Source organism: Oratosquilla oratoria, chromosome 30 (assembly GCF_046742065.1).
Source record: "Oratosquilla oratoria isolate Oo_2021 chromosome 30, ASM4674206v1, whole genome shotgun sequence".
In the NCBI taxonomy this organism is placed as follows: Eukaryota; Metazoa; Arthropoda; class Malacostraca; order Stomatopoda; family Squillidae; genus Oratosquilla; species Oratosquilla oratoria.
In genome coordinates this window covers 10172142-10191786 of record NC_134806.1, presented here as the reverse complement: position 1 = coordinate 10191786, position 19645 = coordinate 10172142, and the positions used below count along the sequence as shown (strand labels likewise).

The following is a 19645-nucleotide window of genomic DNA, read 5'->3' as shown; positions in this document are numbered from 1 at the left end:
GCTTGATTGTGGCTTCAGGTTGCGTTTAAAAGATGAAGGTTGAGTGCAATTAAATAGCTTCTAGGTTTTACAGAACATGGACTAAATTAACCCTTACCAACTAGAAAAGTGATGCACCAGTTAGGTAAAATGAAATTAATTAAGTTCTAGACCATTGCTAAGTGGTTTACTACTATTCAGCATGTGCGCCTTCTTAAAATGTACTTAACAATATGAGAGTCAGGAATTGTTTGGATGTGGCTGTGCAAAGTGGTGATATTGTGGAGAAGGAGGAGGAGAATTATTGAAAATTAGTAAGAATAAAAAACACTAGGCCTGAAGTTTCTCCAGGCACTACCCAGGATAAAATATTTCAATTTCGTATTTAGAATAGTCCTTTGGACTATTTCGTTCAAGGTATTAGAGGTATGATTAGTTAAAAAGCACCCTTGGATTTATGAAAGGCGAAAGCAATATACAGATGGATTGTAGTTGTGGAAGTGGAAGAAAATAAAAGAGTAGTGGGGTCAGGTATGTAGGCAAGGATAGGTGAAGCAAGTTAGAAAGGTTCTTCATGCTAGGGATACGTATATTTGAAGGAGGCGAGGTGGGGGGGGGGGCACTGGGCATTATATATATATATATATATATATATTTTTTTTTTTTTGGGGGGGGGTGTTAAAGGATAGACCGAAATGTGAGTTGTCCAGGTGTAGGTATAGGACGTTGGGGGTGGGGGTGATGAGTGGCGCCACGTAATGGAGGACCTTATGGCACCTTAGGGCCTAAGGCACTTGGCACTGGATGCCAACTCGTAGGCGACGGTGGCACACGCCCGTTTCATGTTCGGGATCGAACCTGAGCGCCAGTTCGTCCTGGCCATGAGTCGACGACTTGTACGACACGGTGGCCGATGGGATCCTCTTGAATACGAACCGAGTAAAGAAAGATTCGGTTAGGGGGGAATGAACCAACAGGGACTCAGTGTTACCGTGTATCGTAAGGATGATTACCGCGGGTCATTGAAATGAACAACAACATCGATGTTGTGCATCATTGCTCTTTGTATAGCACTGTATTCTCTTATCCCTGTTATGTTTTCCATTTCTACTCCTTCAACCGTCAGCCTCGCGCCTTCCTTAAGCTCCCCTTTTATCCTTGGCCCTTTCATGACTACATGTTATGTCTTCCATTTCTACCCATTCAGCTATCAGCCTTCCACCTCCTGTGAGGCAGAATGAAATAGCTGTCTTTGTCCAGAGAGTTACGGGGAGGAAGGAGACAGCAACTGGGCGACAGTGCCGCGCGAAACGCTCAGGCATTCCGTTTCAGACTAAGTCTGGTTTTCTTTGTCGTTTTATTGACGATACAACAATTTTCCCCCGAAGACTTCGCATGCTCTTATTTCGAATTATTCTTCGTTCTTTTTTTTTTCTTCTATTTATTGGTCGTGATACAACTTCACTTGCAACCCCCCAGACATTCTGTTTCGAATTGTGCTTTGTCTTCTCTGTTGGTATGTTGGTGAAGGAATACTTATTTATTACGATGAAATTGAAAATAAGGAGACCAGTCATGTTGATGATATGAGAAGGACTTGGTAATGTAAGTGTTTCGTGGATAGGAAACACTCTGTCCCTATATTCATTCTGCAGGTCCCCACAAGGTGAGGTCTCGCCTCCTTATTTTAAAGGCCCTGTCACCAGCTGAATAGAATGCCCCGTTTTTACCCGGAATTAATTCCGGAAGAGGGTCTTAGTACCGAAGTGGAAGGTAAAGACTCCTTCCCCCTTTGGTGTTATGAAGCAGAACGAGACCTTTGGAAGCCGTCGTCGTAATGAAAGGAGTGATTTTTTTTTTAACCCGTTGCTAGTTGGAGTTATTGGTTTCCTTTGCGCTGGAGGGCCAGGAATGTGGTGGCCAAAGATGCCCTTTCCCCGTTCACTAAGGAATCCTGAAGGACACCCATCTCTTCCTTTAAAAAAAGAAAGAAAAAAAAAAGACATCTTGGTCTTCAGCTTTTCAGCATCAGGGTCTGTCTTCAGCTGAGTGATATACTCGTAGTGTGACGTTGGGCCAAAAAAAAAAAAAAATGAAGTAAAATTTAATAAGTAAAAAAAAATAATAATAATAATAATAACCAATGTCATTGTACCGTAGATATAAAATTTGTTGGTGTTGTTGATCATCTTTTTCTTCTTCCTCTTCAGACCTTTCTTTGTTCTTCTTCAAGTTCTCGTAAATTTTATCTTTAGATTTAAGGAGTGTGCGTGTGAAAGGAAGAAAACAAAAAGATGAACGAAGAATAGGTTGGAAGAAAAGGGAAGGAGAGGAAACGGGAAGAACTTATGAGAGTGGAAATGATCGGAAGGCAAAAGAGAGAAGGTTACCTCCTCTTCCTCATCTTCCTCCATTCCTTCCTCATCTGCCACTTTCTCTTCCTCTTTACAGTTCCATTTTTGAACTTCCGCTGTGGGTTCTTAAGCATATTTCTTCACGTCTCCTCTCGCTTCTTCACAGCTGCAGCTTCTTCTTCTTCCTCCTCCATCTCGCAGTTTCTCCCCTCGTCCTGCTCCATCCATTTCATCTTTCTCTCTCTGTCCGACTTGATTTCACCATCCCTTTTTCTCTTACTCCACCTCCTTCCCCTCCGGTCCTTCACCCGCTTCTGCTCTTCTTCGGTCATCTCATTTTCTCGTTTTCCTCCTCTTCCTTCTCTTTCACGTCCCCTTACTCCCCTCTTTTCTCTTCTTCCTTCTTTACCTCATTTTCCTTTTCCTTCCTCTTTTTTCTTGCCGTGACTGACTCTTCCTTCTCGTCTTACTCTCCCCCCCCCCTTTTGTTCCTTCTTTTCTTCTCCCTTCCTCTTTATATTCATTTTCCTCCTCTTCTTACTCACTTTCATCAATTCCCTCCATCTTCCTCGTAGCCTTCCTCCTTTTCTTTCCTCTTCTTTTACATCCTCCTCGTTTTACCTCCCTCTTCCTTTCTTTATCTTTCTCCTTTTCCTTCCCGCTATACTCTTTTTCCAACCATTTCTTCTTCCTTCTGCTCATTTCCATCCTCTTTTCTTCCCTTTTCCTCTCCTTGCTTCCCTTCAATTTTTTCCTCCTCCTCTTCTTTTTCTCCCTTCCTCCCTCACCCTTCTCTCCTCCTCCCTCCCTCCCTCCCTGGCCAGTCGGACGCTGCATCTTTCATGAACGCAAGGAAGCGCCACACTGGGACAAATAATTCTCCGCCCGAGTTTTTATTTCTTCGCTCTCCCATTTCTTCCCTAGTTTCTCTCTCCCTCTCTCTATCGTTCTCTCTCTTGTTTCCTCTCTCTCTCTTGTTTCCTCTCTCTCTCTTGTTTCCTCTCTCTCGTTCTCACTCTTGTTTCCTCTCTCTCCTCTCCATCCATATTTTCTTTTCTGTGCACATTTCGTATTCCTTTCAGGCCTGAATTCCTGTTTTCCTTCTCTTTCCTTCCTCTTCTTTTTCTCTGTCTCTCACTTTAGCCTATTTATCTTTTCTCTCATCCCTCGTTTTGTCGTTTGTTCTCCTGTAACAGACATTCCAAATATATCTTTTTCATAATTGTATGGTTGTACTCCGCCCCCCCCCCCCCCGCATGGTTGTACACTCTTATCCCCCCAACCCTCGTTTCTACTTCTTTATTCTCCCTGCGGAGGCTTTGCTCCCCCCTTCACATTGACCTCCCTTTTGTAACCTCCCCCAGTCTCAGGCTCGCTCCTCGGCATCTTGGTGAAACCTTCCCATCTACCTACTTCGGCTGTCCTTGTCTCGTATTACGTATCTCTCTCTTTCTCAACTTCTTCGCCTCTGCTCTCACTCTTCTATCTCTTTGTGTTCCGCTTGTTCGTCCTCCATGTCACTGATGTGCCATGCCTTTCAACACCTAGTGATGCACTGCTGCCTCTTATCTGTTCCTGTGGCCGGACAGATGGCCCGACGGACATTTTGTCCAGATGGACATTTCCCCCTACGCACATCTGGAGGAATGGACACTTGGCCGAACGAACGTCTTGTAGGGACATTACATTGATTATTCATTAATGGATGAAGCTTATAATTCAATACATTTTCCTTGCAAGTGAATGATATAGAATAAGATGCACGTGATGTATATTTCAATTGTAATTCTGTCCCGTGGAGTTTCCTTTTTAAGTCGTCGTATTATTCAAGAAATGCCTCGTCAGTTTTATGGTTGAAAATGAAATGCATTTTCTTTTTGCAAATCAAATGCATAAATTAACGGCACGAATGGGATTGAACACAGTATATAAATATTTCATATGCGTTTGTGAGTCTGCAGTTTCCTGTTTTATGTTGGAACATTAAGCATGATAATCCTCATTATTTTTACTTCTCGTGAAATGCATTGATTTGAACGTTTTATCGTTTTAACTTCTGTTTGATAAGGTGCGTATATTTAATGTTTTGTATTTTTGTTTTACATTATGAATCCATGATCAAACGTTCGCTCACTGAAATGTCCCCCAAATGTCTATCGGTCAAGTATTCATTGGGCCAAATGTCCGTTGGCCAAATATTACTTGGGCTAAATGTCCGTCGGTCAAGTATTTCTAGGACCAAATGTCCGTCAGTCAGATATTACTTGGGCCAAGTTTCTGTCGGTCAAATAATTATTGAGTCAAATATTTTCTTGTGCCAAATGTTCGTCGGTCAAATATTCCTTGGGCCAAATGTTCGTCGGTCAAATATTCATTGAGCCAAGTGTTCGTCGGTCATTTATTCATTGAGCCAAATGTTCGTCGGTCATTTATTCATTGAGCCAAATGTTCGTCGGTCATTTATTTCTTGAGCCAAATGTCCGTCGTTCAAACATTCCATGGGCAAAATGTCTAATCACCTGGCCGGGAACTCCCTAATCTCGGATTACAGTGCATTCCGCTACCCACCTCTCACGAGTTTCTCCTCATTTCATCCATAATTTTTCTTTCCCTTTGTCCACTCAGCCCCCATCACCCCAACACATAGGCGTGGTGGTTCTTGTCCACTTGCTACACGAACGTGCACTGATCCACGCATGTGTGGACACACGTGTTCACACAGTTGCACTGCTGTCTCCGTATCCTTCACCCCTTCCTGCTTCCCCATTGCTTAGCCCGAACGTGCGCAGTTCCTATTTGTTCATTACCTTGATTACGTTCCCACACGGTTCGTTCTTTACCAGCGTTCACACCACCTGGTCTCAGTTGGTGCAAGTAACTGGTTCGATTACCCTGTGCCGGATAGCTTGTCAATATGTCTTACAGTATTCCGAAACCTGTCAGTATTTTATTTTTGCATCATCATTTCATTCGAGTCTTGTTATTTTTACACTTGTATTAGTCACATATTTCCGGTGTGTTATGTCACATATACATGAGGAAATCGAATGAGGGGAAGGCGTAAAGTCGCAATTCTCAAGTGAATGTTGTATTTCTCTTAAGCGTTCCTTTTCACGAGAAGAGTTGAAAGAGGCGATTGGAAAAAGTATTACCTGTCTTAAATGCAGGCAAAACGATTGGGATAGAAATGGTAAGTTGGAGGAGCATGACTGGTTGCAAAGCGTCTTCGAATACTGCAGAAAAGAAGAATGATTTCCTGAAGATTGGATTATGGATTACCTAGGAAAGACCACCCGCGCACGCGGGATCGGTTTTTGTAGGAGGAAAAGAGAAGTCTTTAGGAAAATGAAAAGGTAGTTGTATATAAAAGGGGGCGATTGCCACCAAAAGCTTGAAGGGATATTTATTAGGGTTTTGAGCATTGAAGAGAGCGTATGTAGTTCCTTGTTATTTATAGAGGGAAAGGAGAAAATACCAAAACAATCAAATGATAAACATTCCAGAACGGATTACGGGAAAAGTTATTAAAGAGATCGGAAAAAGAAGAGTCAAAGTTATGATATTTTTTTAAGAAGTGGAATGTATGAATCGGTTGTTAAAATACAAACATATGAAGTAAAACTTCGTTACATTCGTAGACTCGAGAGTATTAGATGTAAGTGCATGGAACGACAAAAAAATAAGGTATAATGAAAAATGTATGTTAAAGAGGAGTGTTACTAGGTGAAGGTGGAACTGAGGCAGGTGTGTGTGGCGTCACGTTGGTTATCCCTTGTATACATGGAGTTACGAAAGAGTGAACAAATTTGATTGATGTCCAAGTCATTGGTTCCCAACCGTTCTGTCATTTCCTCCTAATACAGACAAATTAAGTGGTCGAATTTCCCATTACATGTGGACAAGGAAGAAGTAGCCAAAGAACAGAATTTACTTGCTGAAAAATATCATATAAACTGCATAGTAAATTGAATGTTCCTTTCTTTAGTTAGTAGCCAAAACAAAATAGTAACACGGTATAATAAGTTACTGGTAAATTTAGTCATTTAGCGGGATGGATGAAGCTGCTATTAGTTTATATATTTCCTCCAGGTTGGGAAATACTGGTCCAGAGTGAATGGAGTGGTGTTTGGGAATGGTAATGAGAAATCGATACCGGAGAACGTGATCTTGATAGGAAGCGGTGTGGAGATGCAGAACCTGTTAACAGTCTTTAAGGGAGATAGACGCAGAACGAAAACTGAGAATTAATGTCAGTGAAACCAAAGGTAATGGGGATAGGAAAGAGAGAACTTCCAATTGATTGAACTGAGGGGGAAAAGTCTGAAGTCTTTTATAGATACTTGGGAGTTGTTGTGCCATGATGGAGGAAAATAGTTGTAACAAAACTTAGAGGTTATTGAAAGTCTGTGGGAGCATCAAATATAGGCATGAAGGAAAGCGTAGTGGTGAAAATGGTTGTTTGGCACTGAACAGTGGACGGTTCAAGTGACGTATTGGAAGATTTCAGAAAATCCAAGGAACGATCTGGTCTTGAGGCGCCACCGGACAGATCTAGTCGGAGTCGACCAGATTGGATCGTGTATGTCGGTCGGACGAACCAAAATCACTACATAAACGATCTAATCCGGTCGGATCCGACCAGATCTGTCCGGCGGCCTCAAGATTAGATCGTACTGTGGATGGGGGGCCCTTAGAGACAGACTGTTGAGCCTTCAGAGGTGACTAAAATCGCCCGCCTTTAATATAAAACCCAGGTAAGTGTAACAGAAATGTCACAGCCGTGTTTGGGATAGGACTGCTGGGTCGATATATATATGTATATGTATATATATATATACATATATATATGTACATATATACATATATATATATATATATATATATATATATATATCAAGGACTACTATTACATAGGACGTGCGCACCCAGATCCCTGGGTCCGCTAGCGGAGGCCATTGCTTTCTTGTAACCTAACATTTTATATTGGACAAATATATCAAAACTAGAAACCTAACATTGTATATAGAACAAATATATCAATGCAGTATAAGTTAATATAAACTTTTATAGTGAAATAAGAAACTATTTTTAAGGCACTGTTATGCTTTGAAATGCCAATTTTAGCCGGACTTAACAGGTATTATTGTATGAGGTTAGTGGACACCAGGATTGGCGATTTTTTTTTTCTTTTTAGAAAATATAGAAAATCTATATATTTTTTAAATTTAAATCAGATTTATTGGATTTAAATAGCTTTTTTTTATATAGATTTTAAATATTGTGGGCTTGCTATCTGATATGCGATCTGATTGGTAAAGGACATTTTTAGCATATCAATATAAGGAGCAGTGTTATATAGACTTGCTACAAGTATACAAGGAACGGTATAAGCCCGCATCAAGTTTCAACAAGATATTTGTTGAAACTTGTTCTAGGTAAGCAGCTTCTCACTTGAGTCAGTTACTGCTTTGGAATCGACCAGGAAGGATGTCTTCTGGACCTGGCAGAGTAGTTCCTTCAGGCAGAAAAAATGATCCTGTCTGGAATTATTTTGAAAAACTACCAACAATTTCTGGCAAAGGGTACCGAGCTAAATGCAAGGACTGCAGCCAGGAACTACAGGGCATTGTGTCAAGATTAAAATCTCACAGAAATAAATGCCAAGGTCAGCCACAACATACAGAAAAAGAAATTGATGACCCAGGTAAATAATTTTACTTATATTGTGTGCATTTCTACCTTTTCATACGCAACTATATAAATTTGGTGAACAATGGAGAGCATGTGCAATAAAAATGTGAAGGCCTAAAGAGATGATACTTCAACTTCATTACTTCTAAATTTGGGTAATGACTATATCACTATAATATACTGTATCCACTCAACTTTGGGGCCTAGATGATTGTTATTCATTTCATACATTGTGTAATATATTTCATAGGTTCCATTGGAATTCAGCCCACATGGGATTCATCCCAAAGGGATTTAGCCTAACCTAACCCAACTAACCCATTATTTTTAGAGAATTTAAAAGTGGACTAAATCCTGTGTGTGCTGAATTCCAAGCCCACCTATTTCATATCCTATTAATTATTTCCAAATAATTTAGTGGCTTGTGTGAATATGATCATTATCTGAAAAAATAACTAATCAAAAGTAGCCTAAATCACACTGTATTCGTTCATTTATAAATTATGCAATATGCAAAATTTTCTGTTTCCATTTCAGGATCTGTATCAACAGCTTCAATCCCTTCATCATCCGCTCCACTTGAATTATCTGCAAACCTGACTCCACCATTAAAAAGGTCACTGTCAGACTCTTCCACAGGCGCCACTTCTGCTAAATCATTTTAATCTAAAAGAAAGTCATCAACATCTCTGGACATATTTATCATAAAAACTTCAGCCTCTCAAAAGGAAAATCTCGACAAAGAAGTTGCAAGAATTATATTTGCTACAAATTCACCATTTCGTCTTGTTCAGCATCCTCAGTTTCTCAAGATGGTTCAGAGCCAGGTTATATTCCTCCATCCAGAAAAGATATTGCTGATAAGTACTTGGATCTTGTGTATGATAAGGAATATAAAAAATGTGCAGATGACCTGAGTAATGAAACTGTATGTCTTTCAATGGGACCTTTCGCAGTCAGGCTCGTAGTTTCCTATTAGCGCTAGAATTTTCAATTGTCTCAGATTTCATGAGGCAAAGGGGTGACTTAGCTAATTTGGAAACTGATATTTAAAAAACTACGACAAATTGCTGCATAAGTGTATTTAGAATTAAAAACATGACTCTTAATGTTATAGATTTTACTTACTGGTGTGTGATAAGGCTTTGTTAATTTAATTATAAGATAAAACTAAAAATAGGTAATTATTTTTACTGAAGTAAGTATAAGCAGTAAAAATTAGAGGATGTTGATTTCGGTTTTGCATTTTATCTGAGTGTTGAAAAATAATGGATATCACTGTCACGTCCTGTATATGAAGATAATCAGTGAGATATAATATAACAACAGTGGTGGCGGACGTACGAGTATTTGCGATGAGTTGAAAAACGTGATGGGTGGTCTAACATCCATAATGAGCCCATAATATGTGTCACTCTAACAACATCCACTGGTCAGATTTATTTAGTTGACACAATAGACACATCAGGGAAACCTCACAACTGCTGAATATCTTCTACAACTTGTAAAAAATTCGATCAAGAAGGCTGAACAAGATTTTGGTTGTCACATTGGAAGTGTTGTGATAGACAATGCAGCAAATGTCACCAAGATGAGAAAACTCTTGGAGGAATCGAGTGAACCTGAGCATACCGTCCTCACATACGGCTTATACCGCTCCTTGTATACTTGTGGCAAGTCTATATAACACTGCTCCTTATGTTGATATGCTGAAAATGTCCTTTAGCAATCTGATCGTATATCAGATAGCAATCCCACAATATTTAAAATCTATAAAAAAAACTAAATCAAATCTAATTTAAATAAGAAAAAAACGATTTTTTATATTTCCTAAAAAGAAAGAAAAAAAAATCGCCAACCCTGGTGTCCACTAACCTCATACAATAATACCTGTTAAGTCCTGCTAAAATTGGCATTTCAAAGCATAACAGTGCCTTAAAAATAGTTTCTTATTTCACTATAAAAGTTTATATTAACTTATACTGCATTGATTAAGTCAATAGTTGATATATTTGTCCTATATACAATGTTAGGTTTCTAGTTTTGATATATGTGTCCAATATAAAATGTTAGGTTACAAAGAAAGCAATGGCTTCCGCTAGCGGACCCAGGGATCTAGGTGCGCACGTCCTGTGTAATAGTAGTCTATATATATATAATATATATATATAGATATATATATATATATATATATATGTATATATATGTATATATATATGTAGATATATATATATATATATATATATATATATATGTGTATATATATATGTGTGTGTATGTATATGTATATATATGTGTATGTATATATATATATATATATATATATATATATATATATATATATATATATATATAGATATATATATATATATATATAAAATGCGGAAAAACCATCAAGGAATCACGAGTTTGATTTCTCATTCATATATATATATATATATATATATATATATATATATATATATATATATATATATGTATATACACACATATATATAAACTAAGCATAATCTTCATGTGTTAGACAAGGTCCTTTCAAGTGTGGCAAATTGGTCCCGGGGAAGTGTGTGGTATTTTCGCCCCTCAGATCATAAGAGGGAGGCTTGCCCTGGGTGTCATAGACCTTGAGCAGTGCAGACCGCATAAATTGGAGGAAATTATATAGTCTGAAGCAGTTGCATGTTATCTTCGAATAATACCTAGGCTGGCGGTTTATTTACAACGTATTAAGTGGGACCTTAAGACTTGATTCGGGTAACTAGTTTAATGTGTTGTATGCCATGGGCACAGTCGACTTGTATTAAGTACGATTTTTCTATAAATAAAACAGAAAAGAATATCCATTTATTGCAGTATTATTCTAATTGGTTTGATGTAAGGATATATAATATTAACTTCTATATTGATCGATATTAACCTTTTTATTTTTAACTGTCCCGGAGATGTTCATCCTTGTTGCATATCTTCACAAAGGAACGGGTCCAACCCATCTCGAATAATACTTCGCTGACACCAAACTGCTTAAACGAGGATACAGGAGAACCTAGCCCCCTGTGCCCCTCTTATTGACTCGGGAAGGAAAGACTGGGGAAAAAGAAAGGGAGCTACCCAAAAGTAACTTCGGAAAAGCATCACGTGAAGACGAAGTTCCCTTGGTACGACGTTTCGCTGTGATGAGGTTCGAGCGAGTGAAATCAATGAAGGCTTTATCCTCACGTGGTGGTGCTTTTCCTCAAAGAGTCTTGTTATGGGCTCTAGCTTGCCAGCACTTGTATCCTTATGGATAGTTTCATGTTGCTGTCGTGCAGCTCAGAGAAGATCTTCCGAAGGTCATCAGAAAGGCTTGAGACGAAGTGATTTCAAAATCCAGCAAAGCATAGATGTTAAAAGGAAGGTGTGCCCCCCCCCATATATATATATATATATATATATATATATATATATATATATATATATATATATATATATATATATATAATCTAGTTTTATTATATATGTATTTGCCTGTTTCTATGCATTCATTCATTCATTCATTCATTTTTTATATATTTATTAATCTATTTGTGCATTTTTCCCTGGAGCTTCGGGGATGTGGGTTGGTCAGATTGGGTGTTCTTTCGCTCTTGAAGGTAGGTAGAATTCCAGGGGAAATAGGACGAAAGAGCTTTTGAGATTATGTTTCAGGTCAGTTTTGATCAAGTGAATCAATATGAAAATGCATCAATCTTTTCGTTATGTTTCAATTAGTGTTACGGTACGTATGAAAGAAAAAAAGCAAAACAATATATGAAATAATGAATAGATAAATGAAATTAATAAAGATGAATAGAATACATAAACTATAGATGAGTGAAATGAAATAGATAGAATAGGTTAATAAAATCGTAGCCAGGCAGGAGGCGATATTTTCTGTTTGGAATACAGTGCTCATCTTCAAACGTAGGGGGTTACACATTTCTGTACAGTTTATTTTTTCTCGTCAAAGTATCTTTCTGCATATTTCCGCTTCGTAAAGAAACCGTAATGAGGTTGATGCAACTACTGACCATTCGGATGGGAAAAAAAAGAATGAAAGATGGTATCGTTATAAATTCTAATTTCAAAGAATTTTTGTCGCCACGACAACCCAGCCTGAGACCTCAGCCTTGGGCGAAGGACTGTCATCCATTTGTTTGCCGTTCGTGGCTTTCCATAATTTGCTCTCGCGGCGGCTGCGGCGGCGGCGGCGGCTCTTGTCCTCGCCGCATGTGCGTCTTGCGGCGGAACAATACTTAAGATTGTGCTTATCCTCGATTTTATTTATTTATTTTTAAGGTTAGGTCTCCGTGAGGCATTCCAGTAACGCCCATTCGGTGCCGGGTGTTACTTCCCATATGTTGTCTGCCGCCAAACTATTTCATTCGATTGTCTGTGATCCCTTTCGGTAGCAGAAGGGGTATTAACAGCTGTACCGGGTTGTGGTACTTACCTGCCTTCGTTATTTCTTCTGTCGCCGCTCGATTTAAAAAGGAAATAGGAGGCAAGAACTGATCTACCAACAGAGTGGTGAACGAATGGAATAGACTTAGTAACCATGATGTAGTGAGCGCTGAAACAATTGGTTGTTTTAAGAGAAGATTAGATCACTTTATGGATAAGGGTGACAGGTGGTAAAGGACATGAAACTGCCTAGTGTAGGCCTTATGGTCTGTTGTAGTCTCCTCCATAGTTATGTTGCTATGTTTTGCTGAGTTGTGTATGATCTATTGAGTTGCGAAGACCTTCCCCCGGACATCCCCGAGCTAACTTTGTATTCTTCTTCTTTTCTCCTCTACAGTTTTGTCGCTGAGGAACACCCAGGAGGAGGAACCTCCGGACCCGCAACTGATGCGCCTCGACAACATGCTTATCGCCGAGGGAGTCGCAGGTCCGGAGAAGGGCGGAGGGGCGGGAGCAGCGGCCAATGCTTCGGCCGCAGCCAATGCCGGGGACTCTGCAATCGAGCACTCAGACTACCGCGCCAAGCTCTCACAGATCAGACAAATTTATCACCAGGAGCTGGAGAAATACGAACAGGTAAGTGGAGGAACTTGTCGTGGTTTGAGATTTCCTGTAGCTGATGCCGTTCCCAGACGTTTTGCTGGTGGTGTTGGTATTCTACCCCCATAACCCCCAACTTCCAATGTCATTTCCCCCAGTGGCCCGGGTTGGGCTAGGTCAACCGAGGGTAACTATTACAGCAACAGCGATTCAAATGTATTAAAACTATATACATGATAAATTTTTGACGACTCGAGTTTAACACTCGTTATTTTCGCTCCAGTGTGATCACATTGATGATTACAAAGTCGAGTCATGTTAAGCATATCAGCTGTCATGTGAACTCTGAGGAGAAATTTATTTCCATGGGTCTCTTTGAAATTGTTCAATGGAACCCGATTGAATCGGGGGGAGTTTCTGCAGGTGGCTCGCCCCACGTCGGACACATAGTGCTAAGGTTCATGATTTAAGAAAAGGGAGGAGACTGAAGCCCTTTTTTTTTTATCTGGAAGATCTTCTTCGTGTTAATTTCAGTTCGAAGGTGTGGTTTTAATGCACAGGGGACCACGTGGTCTAATACACCACGGATTGCGGTGGTCTTAAAAAGAGACTTTTTGGATTTTGTTCCACAGGGTCCTATTTTCGAGTCTCAAAACCACAGTTTTGACTTGAAGATTACTCGAAGATCATAGTTTGGCGGAAGTTTGCCAAGGGGACAGAACTACGTTAAATGTGAGAATCACAATCTTTGGGGGGAAATAGAACAAATTCTGTGAAATCTGTAAATTACACACCGAATGCCCATGTGATAAACCGAGTTTAGCGAGTGGTTGGGTGCCACCACGATTCTCGAGCCTGTGGTTCGACCAAGAAGTCACATGGGAAAGGGACAGACGGTGATTCCCTTTACAGGTGTTCCTCCTGGTTGACGCCAGGTTATTTATTCAGCACATTGTGCCAATTTCGAGAAAAGGCTGAGTACTTAGTGAGCCCAGAGGTCTCTGGTGTCTAGACTTTGTCTCTTTACCTGAGCACGATCGTCCGAGGGATCAGTAGAAGCATTGGAGCGGGATGAGGTCGCTGCGTTGAAGGGGGGTCCGGGGCTGAAAGTTTGGTATCATTGTCCAGGAAGAGTTATTACACGGCCCGCGGTGTGCAGTCGTTAGGTGCCAAGTCAGGGTCTAATCCTTACGGCGACGACCCTCACATACTTCTTCCTGGCCGTCGCCTGGCGATCTTATTCAGGTGACGGGGGCAGATGGATTCTTTGACCGATCAAAAGTTCTATTTCGTCCCGAGATCAGCCTTCTCAACAGGAGAGCGTCGTGTACCGTTAGCCAGAATAAAACTTGTAGGAAACGTCACCGGAGCGAAGGGGGTAAAGAGGTGCTCTGGAGGGGGGCCCACATAAAGCACGGGGCGTGTCGGGGGGACGTGGGGGTGGGGATGCCTGGGCTGGTACACGACACAAGTTCCTCTTGCCCGTCCATCACAGCGCGACGTGAAGTCTGCAACAGCGAGAGACCAATGGATGCTGCTCTCTTCGCCTCAACATGGTGACGTGCTTGATCAGTTTTATTCTGGTTAGGTGGTGCGTGGTGAAAAGGGGTCCTAGGGGCCGAGACCCCTGCTCAGGCCAAACGTCCACACCCACAGTCTCCTCAGGTTCATGAGATCACCTTGTGCTCTTAAAGCCCGTCACATATACGCGAGTAGAAACGACTTGGGTTACAATATTTTATTTTTCGAAATTCCTAACGTCAAATCACCATTTTTCGAAATTCCTAACGTCAAATCACCATTTTTCGAAATTCCTAACGTCAAATCACCTTTGCGTCATATATTGAGAAGCTGAATGACGAACTAAAAGAAGTTAAACCTATACGAATATTAGACACATTGTTGAATTGTCCTTAGGGAGGTCTAGAATACTGTAAGCGAAGTCGTCTTCCAGCTTTTCAAATTCACAGCGTTTGACGAGAGTCTTGAATGTGTGACGGGAACTTAAAAAGAAGAAAATTGATCAAATGCGTTACCTCATTAAAGGAGTTGATCTCTTGTACCCAGACCACTGAATCAATCTCGAATTTTCATATCATATCCAGTCGTGGGATTTTTTTTTCATGAATTATTTACAAAAGTCTTTGGAAGCTGATAAGATCGATATATATATTAGCCGTCATTATCGAACGGTGGACCCCCTGTGGAGTGTTGGTGCAGTCGGGGGAGGGGAAGGAGAAGGTGGTGGTGGTGGTGGGGGGGAAGGGGCACATAAAGAACGCCGGGATGTCAGTGGCTTATCCCTGAGCTGACGTGGACACGGATCACTTGCGAGACATCGTTAACCCCCTTGAAGATGGTGACGTGCTTTATGGGTCTTTGTTACCGTGCCACACCAGATTTCATTCAGCCGAGACCCGGAGGGGGAGGGAATGAACTCGAGGCCAAGCGGTGTCTCGGTCTCAGTTGGTCGAGGACATCGAGATCCCCCCCCCCATGTTTGTTATCGAAATGGCCCCCCCATCTTCACCCCCTCACCCTTAGCTGAATAAAATCGGTCGACGTCAACAGAAATACATAAATTACGTTACCTTGTTGAGAGTTTAACGACAGGACAGGGCTGGTGGGGTTAACGAGGGCGGGGGAGGGGGATGGGGGTTGCCACCAATCTTGCAGATCTCTGAAATTAATGAATTAAATTGTGTACTTCCTGAACTGTTAACTTTGTTCTAGTCAACGCCAGATGGTTTTCACCAGTTTAGTAGGTGAAGGGTTTTATAGAAACCTCGACTTAAATTTCACAAGCGTTTCAGAATGTCATTTAGTGAGTATTCTTACATTTTTCGTCATTTCCTATTGTGTTACTTCATGTTGATGTGTTAAGATAGAGAATATGATATTTAGTCTTAGTGAATCTACGCCAGGTTTACGAAACGGACAGGTTATTGAGAGTGGCCCAGTCTCGTCTTCGACCTGAGTGCCCTTGTGTAGTACATCTGTCCTCTGCATACGATTTTATTCAGACAAAGGAAAACCTCGTTCATTACAGGGTTAAAAAGCAGTCTTGATGACATCCACTGACGACTGTCGTTGTCTTGCACATTTTTGTGCTGGCAAGCGCCAGGCGATCTCATTCGCCCGAGTGAGGACCTCCCACTCGCCAAAGAGAGACGGTTTTAAATGAATGTGGCGAGCAGGGCATACGTCGCGTCCCCTTCGCGTCGGTCCTCGGTGGCGACCTTTGGCAACTGTATGTTGTGAGGCGCGAACGGTATCGTGGTGACTGATGATCTGTAGCTTTTGCCGTGGCCACAACGAGCTCCTGCTGCCTTGTCGGCCTTGGCAGCAGGACCTGGCGGCAATGCTGGCCACAGTGGCCATGGTAACCGTGGCAGTGGGACTGGTGGACTTCACCGCAGCCGTGGGACGCCTGGCGAGGTGTGGCAACTGCGCGAGAGGTGAGGTGAGGTGGGAGGGCGGGCGGGCAGGCAGGCAGTCAGGCAGACTCCCCACAAGTCGCGATTTATTCACTTAATTAAAATAGAAGGTATTTATGGTGCAATGGATCACCTGCTGGCCCGATGGGTAGTGACGCCACTCTCGTGTTTCTCTTATTAGTGTTCCTTTCATGCGTGAAGTCTGCTGATACACTAGTGGTGGTGATAACAATTATAATGATATTGATAATTATAACAACAACAAATATAATAATAATAGGATTGTGAAAAACAAAGGGAGCTTTTGAAGAATAGGGGTCCCATTTGATTTGGGATCCCTATTCTTCTAAAGGGAAGTGGGACTCCTATTGTTAATTGAACTTAAATTAAACCTAACCAATTAATTTCTGCGTTGTTTTTTTCTTATATGGGTCCATTATTCTTCAAAGGGGCAAAAACTGGGACTCCTATTGTTCAAAAGGTCTACCTAACCTAACCAAACTTAACATTAACTAACCTAACCTAAAATTTTTTTTTCCATGGTACCATTATTCTTCAAAGGGGCCAAACTGGGACTGCCGTTGTTCAAAAGCGACAATTGGGGCCATTGTTCTTAAAAAAAAAAAAAAAAAATAAGTGTAGCAGGGGTATGTGCATTGACTCAGCCACCCTCTTAGAAAGGGGAAGAGGCTTTTTGGTCTATGTAATACTAATGACAAGAGTAATGTGATCAACACCAGGAACTTCTTCGCTGCGGCTGTAACTGTCACCGTTGCCCATTGCACAGGGGGTGACAAGAACAACGTTTACTGGTAGCCGTTGGGAATTGAACCCGTGCGTGCCGAGTTACAGGGCGAGATTGGAGTGCAGTCATTTGTTTGTGCGTGTATGTGTGTGCGTATGTATATATATATATCAATCAAATCAGCCATCCTGAGTCCACTGCTGAACAAAGGCCTCCATAGCATTCCATGATTCACACGACCGCGCCAACCTATATACATATATATATATATATATATATATATATATATATATATATATATATATATATATATATATATATATATATATATATATATGCATTGGGGAAAACACTGGACTGATGGTTACGTTGAGTTACAGAAATGAAGTATGAGACAGACTGAAAACCTTTTGGTCATAGATAAAATAAATAAAGATAAAAATGGGGGCATTACAGGATTTTGTTTGGGTCCTCGTCCACGTGAACTTTAAGCACCTGAAGTGCATTACATTCAATCACCTCGGCGGGAGGCTTCTTCTAACCATTGACGACAAGGTTAGTGAAGTTGTTTCTACCTATATTCAGATTAAATCTAACCACAATTCCGTAGAGAAGAAATTAAAAAAAAAATAATTGCCGTGACTTTCCGAAACATTTTTGTTTAGGCCACACGATTTTATTCAGATGGAGAAAGAGAAAGAACGACATCATTTTCTGGCGTTTTATTATTAGCTTTTTGAAACGTGTTTGATATATTTTTTGTTTATTGCTAAAACCTGACGATGGTGTTCAGCTTAGATCAGGTCCACTTGCTGTAATGACTTCTAGATTGCCAACATCATCACGAATACCACCATTATCACAGAACCTAGAAAGGATCCCGTTCCCTACGATGGCCTTCCTTCAGCTGAAAAAAAAATCACCTGACGTCAGTCAAAATGAAATCTAACGTGCCGGAGATCGTTGCGGCAGGAACTGACTCCTGGAGGCGCTTAGCCGAGGCCCAAAATAGCCACCTTTGCCCGACGTGTTTGGCAGGTCAGGGCAGGTAATCCGTTGTACGCCCACCGGGGTTCTCGTCCGGGAGAGGCCCCGCCTCCCCCCCCCTCCTCCAATCCCCCCGTACCACCCCTTCAGCTCCCCTGGGGTTCGTACATTGGTTTTTGCAGTCTTTCTTGTCCGTACATGTATACTTCATTATCCATTTAATGAATAATTTATTTTATATATTCATTTCATACATTATTATTATTATTATTGTTATTATTATTATTTTTACTATTATTTTTACTATTATTATTATTATTATTGTTACTATTACAATTATTAGTATTATTACAATTATTATTATTATTATTTATATTATATTATATTAAATTATATTATATTAATTATATTATATTAATTATTATTATTATTATTATTATTATCAATCATTATTCTATTATTATTCCAATTCAGAATAAGCACTTCGGGAGGTTAATATGGAGCACGCTTCTCTAATGGTTAAATGCCAACTCCCTACGTTTTTAATTAATGGGGCGCTATCCCCGCTACCATTGTATCATGGTCGAAAAACTATAGTGCTCCATTTATATATATATATATATATATATATATATATATATATATATATATATATATATATATATATATATAATATGGTACCCTGAGGATGTCTGAATAGAAGAAAGCGCTTGGTCATCAATTTTTTTCTTTTCTTTTTCCTTGGTGTTTTTTCCGCATATATATATATAATATAATGTATATATATATATATATATATGTTTATATATATATATGTATGTATATATGTAGGTATGTAGGTATATATGTAGGTATGTATGTATATATGTAGGTATGTATGTATATATGTAGGTATGTATGTATATATGTAGGTATGTATGTATATATGTAGGTATGTATGTATATATGTAGGTATGTATGTATATATGTAGGTATGTATGTATATATGTAGGTATGTATGTATATATGTAGGTATGTATGTATATATGTATATATGTATGTATGTATGTATATACCCGGTATGTATGTATGTATGTATGTATGTATATATGTATATCTATGTAGGTTTATATGTATATATATATGTATGTATATATATATATATATAATTGTATGTATATATGTATATATGTATGTATATATATATATATATATATATATAATATATATATGATTGTGTGTGTGTGTGTGTGTGTGTGTGCGCGCTCGGGTGTGGGTGTATATATATACATAAATGTGTATATATATTTTGCTGCTAACCACTAAGGAAATCGGAAGAAAACATTAATTCCCAAGCGCTTTCGTGTAATTCACATCTTCAGGTGAATGAAGATGTGAATTACATGAAAGCGCTTGGGAATTACTGTTTTCTTCCGATTCCCTTAGTGGTTACC

General features: G+C 40.0%; 1 protein-coding gene across 4 annotated transcripts in view; it reads left to right on the top strand.

Moving 5' to 3' along the window:
• The first annotated feature begins 12840 nt into the window (after positions 1-12840).
• The window catches only part of LOC143041013 (homeobox protein extradenticle-like), a 186049-nt gene continuing 179244 nt past the window's right edge, over positions 12841-19645 (top strand). For all 4 annotated transcript variants that reach the window (XM_076212564.1, XM_076212562.1, XM_076212563.1 and 1 more), the window contains exon 1: positions 12841-13079. In XM_076212564.1, the coding sequence (XP_076068679.1) occupies positions 12891-13079 (189 nt within the window). In that variant the 5' untranslated portion in view covers positions 12841-12890. The remainder of the gene's footprint in view (positions 13080-19645) is intronic.